Below are 9,463 nucleotides of genomic sequence, written 5' to 3'. Positions count from 1 at the left end.
CCGCGTGAGCGGAATTTCCTGTCATGAGGTCATATAAACTACGATGTTTTTTGAAAAAGTTCTGGCAGTGATACCTGATCATTGCTCAATTAAGATACCATAAACATGACTTATATTGTTAATAATTAGTGCCATAACGAGGAGAGTTTTGAGGGGCCACAACATGGTGTAATGGGCAAAAGAAATAACAAATTTTCATGCGTTAAAAAAATGCAATTTTGTGATAGATGTCTGAGAATATTCAGAAAATAATATCATATATTACCATCCCCTTTTCTCCTTCTATTTTTAATTTTTTTTTGTAGTAAAACTTTTGGGGTCCAGTGCCCCAAGGCCCCCCATCTATTCGCCAGTGAATATGACAAAGGTCCATGTCATGTGCTTGTTCTGTCTGTAGGCCAACCTATTTTCAATTCACTACAGGCCAATAAAAAACTATCATTTATCCCAATGTTTTTCCTATTACCCCCATGTTAAAGAATTCTCTTGTCAAACTTCCAGGTTTTTATACACACATTTGTTTCTAAAACCTTTTCCCGTGTTTGCTTACGTTTTCACTGTGCACCACGACTATTATCTTGTTATACATCAACTAATTAATTTGTCTAGAGAAGAAACTAGATTCTTGTTCTGTTGGTTCTAATAACAATATTGATACTAATACTACCACTACTACTACTACTACTACTACTACTACTACTACTACTACTACTACTACTACTACTACTACTACTACTACTACTACTACTACTACTACTACTACTACTGCTACTGCTACTGCTACTGCTACTACTACTACTACTACTACTACTACTACTACTACTAATGATAATAATAATAATAACAATAATTATAATAGTGTAACACTCTTAAGATGTAGCGTGGTAATATGGATGAGTGTTAGCTAGTGAAGACTTCAATAAGGGAATCCAACTCAAAGTATATAGAGTTCAGATGATATTTATTCACACAGACATATATATATATATAAATGAACAGTCGCTTGTGGAGAACTCGGGCACTCCCCTATCAAGGCCTCAAAGGGCAGGAGCGCAAGCTGGTGGAGTGTAGTCCGAAGACTAGGGAAAGAACCCTGAGAATATCAAGCCCCCCTATTTTATACTCTGAGGGGATGTGTTTACCCCTTAATGAAATATAACAAAGGACAGGTCTGGAAGATGCAGGTAACAAAGAGTAATAAATAAAGGATTGAGACGAACTAATGAAGGAAGGAAGATTAATCTAAGGGAATCTATTGTTTGTCACTGAAGATGGTGTTTACATTTGGGTAAGGTATTGTTAACAAAGGGTAATGTGATTGTATCACTGCCTGAATATATTGCATGGTCTAGTGATGTATACTGTGGTCAACTTCTACAAATTTGGGATGAATATTTTACTCTTACACTAGTAATAATAACAATGATTATAATGAAATAATGATAATAATAATAAAATAGTAATAATGATGATACTATTCAATATGATAACAAAGATATTAATCGTAATAATAATGATAAAAACAATAATAACAATAATACTAATGACAATAATAATAAACATGGGCACATATAGCTTATAACACGGAGATAATATTATATATCATCGCTGTATTTGTTTTGTGTTATAGGTTGATCTCGTTGTGAACATGGCTTTTGCACACTCTAAAAAATGAAGTGCTAATTCAGCTCTTAAAGAGCGTGAATAATGACTGCACTTCGGAGTGCTGATTTTTCTCGTTCAAATTTGAACTAGACAAATCAGCACTCCGAAGTGCAGTCACTATACACGCTCTTTAAGAGCTGAATTAGCACTCCATTTTTTAGAGTGCATGTAATTATATACATGATTGCAGTGCCTTTCGTACATTGTAATGTTTGAAGGGGAAATCATCTAGGTATAGCGAGCGCTTCATAACGCGCCGTTGTCGGTGACTTTCATAGACAGAGTTGCCCTCAGCCAATCAGATACGAGAGTTTCAGTAACTTATAACAATTGTCAATGGCAAATCGCTTCATGAAACGTACGCTCATAATAGGAAACCGCGAAGTCAAAATGGCGCCCAGCATCCGGATACCAGACATATCAGTTATTTGTTATTACCAACTAGCATTAACCTTTATACGAGAATTTTTTTTTTGGGGGGGGGCTGAGTTGCCACTTAAAAATAGATCGATCAATTTTTAAAAATCCTCATTATTATTTTTGGGGGCGTTGCTTTAAAGTATAGACCAAGAAAAAATCAACAGCAACAAGAATGATCATTATGTAACAATTTTGCCGGATTTTCTTAAAGGGGCGATTGAGTCTCCTCCCATGCCTCTGACGATTCAATATTGTCAATGCAGGCAAGACCTGCCATTACAATAGTGAAGGGGGTATTAGTTACAGGGTTAAGTTCAACTACTTCGGTTGCTTGAGAGAATTTCAAAAGAAGGCCTATTAATCGTATTTCACTAAGTATTTCGCAGAACAGTTTTTGAACCATTGTCTTGTTTTAAATTTCATCCAGATGATTCCCCGACGTTCTCCTAATTCTTTTTTTTTTCATTATTTGGGCTCTGATGCTTTTTTTTTCGTGTCATCCCTGACTGGTGACTTCCAAACCAGTCGTAAAGATTTATTAGGAGGCCTAAAAAGAGTACCAGGCAAAAAAAACCCTCTCAGGAAGACGGATCGCAAATTTACAAGACTACTAATCTTAGAGGAAGGTACAGATGAGAGATGGCTTTTCCTTCTGTCTCTATATTTCTTTCTCCCTTGTAGGTTGTAGCGTTTTCACATTTTCTTGGCTTCTAGAATTCCAAAATAAGGCAGTCCCCGTTACGCGAGAGAATAGATTTATTTTACAGCAAAAAATGTGTAGGCCTACATACAGGACAACGCTATGCATTTTACTCCGTTGTTAAATTTATAGTGTTTGTTCAACACCCATGAGTGTTACTTTAGCACTCTTGGTGTTGCGTTCAATCTCTAGGGTGTAAAGTTAACAACTTTGCCAGAATGGTCCTCGAGAAACACCAAATGGTGTCCGTTTAAGCACCGAAGTTTTTTTTTTTTTTACAGTATATCAGGTTAATAATTCACATGTAATGGCAGCGACCAATTTCCACAGGGCGACTAGAATAATCTCTCCCAAACCCGGGGTCGATGCTGCCTTCAAGAACTGCCGAAGCGTATCAAGCTGTGCCTTGCTCAGTTGTACCGGCTCCTTTGCCATCTGACCTCCTATCAGAACAAGCGATGCACACTGAAATGTTGAAGGCTGGGTGTACAGGAAGGACGCCATCTTGGTAGAAAGTTTGTCCGAAGTGAGGTCATCTTCTGAAAAGTCGTGGGCGATGACGCCGACTTTGCTCTTACCTGTATATGAAAACAAAATAGAGAGATATTCTTTTCAATCACTAGTAAATCGTCAATTTTCCCTTTTGTTTTCTTCCTCTACACCCCTACCTCAAGGCTAAACACCCTGGGCCAAATAAACAGAATGAAAGGCCAAGTCCAATTTCTACCAAGAAATCATTCAAACTGGCCCTTGATGACAAGGTTCAGCAGGCAGGCAGGTAGGGACCATTGTGACTTGATGTCATGACCCGACACCAAGTTGTATTTTCAATCGAACATGATGCATGGTGAGTTTGAAAGAAATATTTACAGGTATGTAGAGATCTTCTTTTCAGAATATTATGGAAAAATAGCTGAACACCTAAGGGCGACCTAGAACAATTTGAGATCAATTTAGACCCAAAATCGACTTAAAGGTGACATAATTGATTCTGAATTAAATTAAATAAATATATAGACTCACGTCTCTCTTTCCGATATTTCATTAAAAAGGGGGGTCGCCCACTGCCCCCTGTAACGCCGCTAATGACGTAATTTGGTAATCACATGCAGTGGTTATACCTCATAAACCGGATATTGGAATATGCAGATTAAACAAGAATTTTAGTTTCATCGGCTATAAATAACATTCTGGCAAAGGAAACGTACACTCTACCAAATAAATGACTGAACTCAAATTTGTTACTCATAATAATTGCCCTTTCTCTTTCTTTTTTTTAATACACAATTATTTTGGGAGATTTCTCATATTAAGTCCGACTAACATAATAAGAATATACTTAATGACTGACTTGACAACTAGTGTAGCCTTATACTCCGTAATACTCTTTTGATTGCTAAAATATCTGCTGCTCACTTTAGTTTCTGTTTAATTTATCTTCAATATTTGTTATGAAATATTATTGAATTGTCTTTGTTATTTTTAATGTGTAATGTTTTGTTGAACGGAAATGAATAAAATCTAAATCTAAATTTATGAATATGCAAGTACGTCGAGGTATACACATTTACATCCGATCATGTCCACTATAAGAAGCAGGTCGGGGTCGAGCTCAGAGGGGCATGCATGGGGTGACCCAATATTGTTGTTTTAGTCAATTTAAAGTAATGGGAAGTGAGGAGGGAAGAGGATTATATATTACTTTATCTTTTTTTTATGGCTGAATGTCGTTCAATAGAAGTAAAAGTAAAAAAGCAAAAGTAAAAAAAAAGTAAAAAAAAACCCCGATGAATTCATATGGTTGATGAATGGCGTAGTGCCAATGTGGGTTACCATAAAGGCAGTGATATCGGACAAGGGGTAACCGCCCTCTATCATTTCCTTTTAATTGGGAAAAACAAGAAAAAAGGGAGTAAAAGAGAATATAATCAAGAAGATTACAAGCATGGTGGACCGAGTTGTGACAATCTGTATTACCACGGTTATTAGATTTATAAATCGATTTTTTTTTATTCGAGTGAGCGAAGCGAGCGTGAAAAAAATCCTTTAAAAGAATTTGTCGAAGATTTTGAAGTAATATTCAGAAAATATAACATTTTACTCTTCTGTCTTTCCTTTTGTTTGTTTTCTTTTTCTTGGTTGTGATTTTTTTTGGGGGAGGGGTGGGGCAAGCGGATGAAAATACTAACCCAAGTAATTCTTAGCCCTTTTCAAGAAGCCGTCGTAGAGGGAATCCGTGACATTGGTGATCGAAAATCGCCTGTTGTCGATGGAATGACACAGGATCATAACATCAATCTCATCGAAATCAAAGTTGTCCAGGTCACTGACGTTGTAGGGAAGAGACTCGTATCTCACATTCTCAACCAGGTCGCTCATTTCTCTTTTTATCTGTTGCTTCAGACCTTCAACGTTTTGAGGCAGGCTACCACTGCATAGGGCAACGCCAACTTTCTTTGTTGCTGGCGCCTTGTAAATCGAAGTCATATCGTGAAATGAAAAACAGATTTTTAAAAATAATATGAAAATTATTAATTTTGATATTATTTTATGAATTCAAATAGAGAGGAGGTAGCAATAACAAAAAAATAAATATGTATATATGAGCACCACCTCAGGATGTGAAGGTCTATGGTTTTGCAAGTTAATTATAAGATGTAGACAGGGAGAAAAGCGAAGAAAAAAGACTTCTGAATAATGCAATTCTAAAAACCCGATGACTCACATGAGAGGGGGGAAAAGTCGCAATGATAAGGTTGTCTTATTCCCCCCGTCCCGCCCCATCCATGTATAATAGAAAAATGCTTATATCAAACGCATAATAACTGGTATATTGACATTAAATGAGGGGAAAATGATGGTAATAGACATGATACAACAATAAGGGAACAGAAAAAAAATCATGAATATAATAGAGAAATGAGGGTATAAGAATATAGGTCTACCTTTACACGAGAAGAATCCATTTAACTTTTAATATTTCCCCGGATAACTAATCTGCTCTAAATGAAAAGGCTGTTATTGTAAGTTTTCAGTGTAGATCCGGAATCGCAGCTACACGTACTGCACTCAAATGAAAAGCCAAAATGATTGTTGAGGTTTTAGGTATGTTGGAGATCAAAGGCCTTTTGGCATGATCGGATGTCAGCGGGGACCCGGGAAGCGGGAGTGCAGGGGTGCTAAAACACCCTATACAAGATTTTTCAGGGGGAATGCGTATGTTATCAACGATGGGCAGCACCTCTGGAAACTAGGTTGAGTAAAAAAAAAAAGTCATTGCTCCTAAATGAGAAAGATTTAGGAGCACAAGCTTTCTCTTTTTTTGCTTGTCAATTTGTTTCCTTACCGAAATCCTCGATCACCTTGGAGTGACATTTTTTTTGAGGGGGGGCGAGGGAGGGGAGGGGACCTGTAATTTTTTTGTTTAAGTCAAACCCTTATCACCCCCCTATTAAAAAAAAGGTTCTCAGTCAAGTCCGTAGCTGAGGGAGGGGGTCGATCGAACCCCCTCGCCAAATTTCTAAAAGAATAAACAAGGGGATCGAGGTAAAAAGTTTATTGGGAACGAAAATCATACAATGTTTGACCGATGACTTTTTTTTCCTTCGCATTTTTTTCAACAAAAAAAAAACGACCCCCCCCTAAAAAAACCATGGCTACGGGGTTGCCAGGACTCTGACGGATATCAACATGTGGACGCGTTCACGTTCATATATAGTCTGATAGCAGATGGTCTATTCTCAGATCGCTCTAAGACCATCATAGCTTAACATACCCACTGGACATGTTGGATAGTTTGGTGTAGTTACCGTTTGGCACAACCACGATCACTTGTGTGTCTGTGTGTGTGTTTGAGTTTTGTCAGACGTGTGTCAATCAGAACTGATTGACACACGTCTGGGACCGACCTTTAACGTCACCATCCGAAAGACGTGACCAGGGCCCAAACCTCGACCCTCTGCATCAATTTGGAACTTGCCCACAGCTTGGATTACAGGCGCAAGCCACAACGCCCAGTTGGTCTAACTTTCGTTTAGTCTAATGCCCAGAATGATGGCATAATTTCAACTTTTTTTTACTTATCATTCTTTCGTTTTATAACATTTTGTTCACAAACAGCTCATCTTAATATTCAGACCGCGCACGGCAATTTTGTAATACTTTTGGTGTCTTTACTAGCGGTCGTTTCAGACTCATAAAGGCTGCTATGAAGGAGAAAAAATTGAGGGGACACTCCCTCCATCCCACGGGATCGCTATCGATGATATAACTTTTGTTTTGAGTCAAACAAAGTTGACATTAGACGCAATTAATAGGCCGACAGAGCCTCACTGGAGTTTAAACAAAGTGGTAAAATGGCCAATGGCAATTAAGCCAAATTAAACACAAACTGCTGTAAACAATAAGAGGGATGAGACCGAGTGGTCTCATCCCTCTCTCACACACACAAACCTGCACTCTCGCACACTTGCACTTTTATCAACATGATCATAACTTTCTCATTTGAATTTTCCTTTCCCTATGGTTATATATTCCTATTATAAAAGACAAGTCTCTTTTATTGCACTGTTTGTCTAATTTTCATTCGCCTTTTATATATTTCTATGAGATGATGTTTGAAAATACAATAACAATAGAATACATTTGGCGCAAATATGTTTTTTTTCTTCTATAAGGAAATTTCACCTGAAACGTACTTTTTTCCCAAAGGCATCCCAATCGTGTGAAAGAGCTTAATTAATACGCTCTTTCATTTGATACCAAATTAGTCATGGTAGTATTTATATTTTTAAAGATGTACATGTAGTAAATTTTACAATGCTGAGCAAGTGAACTGATTTCACTGAATTCCATGGGTGTATGTGAACTTTTGGCCTCAACTGTATTACTGCGACATTCTTAAGGTTAAGGTCGGGAAGAATTTGTTTCCATTTAATATAATATGAAAAATATGTACCTACGAATTGGGAAACTAACATCCTGAGATAACTCCTACAGGCACAGTATGGTTCTCTTGATTATTATAATAGTTCATGGGATTTACTAAAAAAAACCTTATCGGCTCGAAAGGTAGTAATTAATAAATTCTCTTTGTCGTAAATGCAAATTGAATGAAATTTATTCTAAACATACATGTATTCTCCTCAAAGTGATTTAGTAATGATTTACATAAGCAATTGAAAACAGATCAAATTTGCCATTCAGTTAACCTAGGTAAATATTATAGGCGATCACATTTAAGTAAAGTTCTCTGGGGGAAAACAATGTGAAATTGTTTCTCTCTTTGCCGGTTTTTTTTTTGAACTGGAGTATCATACAGGGGACTGCCAACTGTGACTAAGGACACATTTCTATTTCTTCATTTTTTTTTATTTTCCCTCTGATAGGGCATAATTATATTTGCATAAACATTTTAACAATGATATAATTGACGTAATACAATTATCATATACATATAGATAATTTTGAACAAGGAAGGCTTATACAGGTGTGTCAAACAATGGCAACTAAGGACACATTTCATTAACAATACACACAATTATAGTGATGTGTTTATCACATTGTGAACACAGAGCTTTTATGTACAATATTGGGCCCAATTGTTACATAAATCACTAACGGTAGAGATATACTTCAGCTCATTTGGCTCTCAAATTATTCATAATTGTCTAGGAAGTATAAATAGATGATTGTCTTCACCATCGATGAATCAGGAAAGAGCACAGTATACATAAGAAACATACAACTTACAATAACAATTTTGATACTTTTAGCTTCCAATACTTAAACCACAAACAACTTCAAACCTGGGTTTAAGTTAAACCCGACTTCGGAATACGGGCCATGGAGTTTGGGATAGAATAAACCAACTAAATCAAAATATGTAATAGGTTGATAGTCCTTGCAAAGCCCCTCACAAAGTTGCACCCTAAAATTAATGTGGCACAGGAGAGTTTATGTTCGTGGCAAATCGCCCTTTCACACGAGGAAAAAAAAGTTATTCAAATGATTCCAGTGAAAAATAAGGCTATATGATCAATTCTTAACTAGAATCATAACGCTAATCACAATCACGAATTCTACTCCGGAGGTGAATTCCAGTACTCAAACTACGGTACGAATTTTCCGTGTGAGAGGTCCTAAATTCTTTTTTGGTGATTAAGTTTTGGAGAGGTTGGACGTATTTTATGGTCGGGGGTCCTAAAGCTACGCGGGTCCTAAAGCTACGCCAACGAACGTAGAGGGCAGCAACACACACAAGCGTGTTGCTCTAAGGAAGGTCAACTCGATACGCGCATGCAACTGAGCTGCGCATATTTTATTGTTCATGACAACGAAATCAAATGCCGATCAAATACAACAACAAATTAGTAGTGATCAAGAAACGAATATGAAAGAATATGACTACAACGATATCAAAAATAACATTAAAAAATATGTTGAGGGATATACATAAATATGAAAACATACTTTGATATTTAAAACTTTACAAATGCAAGTTTCAGGAAACTAAAATAATTACCAAATCGGTGATTGTTGTTATCAGCGATTTCACCAGACGGCTGAATTAGGTGATTTGCGCCGAGACGATTTTGTGACCACTCGCAAAGCATTTCGGAATTGAATATGTCCCCCTTATTTTCTCTGGGCTCTTCGCTGAACCCATCATCATTCTAT

At 36.9% G+C, this 9,463-nt stretch overlaps 1 protein-coding gene across 1 annotated transcript; it reads right to left on the bottom strand.

The window, feature by feature from the left end:
• Window positions 1-1,797: 1,797 nt before the first annotated feature.
• On the bottom strand, window positions 1,798-5,864 carry LOC121432021. The gene is made up of 3 exons (XM_041629834.1): window positions 5,731-5,864; window positions 4,975-5,254; window positions 1,798-3,363 (listed from the first exon to the last, which is right to left on the bottom strand). The coding sequence occupies exons 1-3, from the start codon at window positions 5,749-5,751 to the stop codon at window positions 3,071-3,073; spliced, it is 594 nt and encodes a 197-aa protein (XP_041485768.1). The 5' UTR covers window positions 5,752-5,864; the 3' UTR covers window positions 1,798-3,070.
• Between the last annotated feature and the right edge of the window lie 3,599 nt (window positions 5,865-9,463).

The sequence above is a fragment of the Lytechinus variegatus genome, chromosome 18 (assembly GCF_018143015.1).
Source record: "Lytechinus variegatus isolate NC3 chromosome 18, Lvar_3.0, whole genome shotgun sequence".
In the NCBI taxonomy this organism is placed as follows: Eukaryota; Metazoa; Echinodermata; class Echinoidea; order Temnopleuroida; family Toxopneustidae; genus Lytechinus; species Lytechinus variegatus.
Note: the sequence above shows the minus strand (reverse complement) of the source record. Positions and strands in the feature narration are given on the sequence as shown.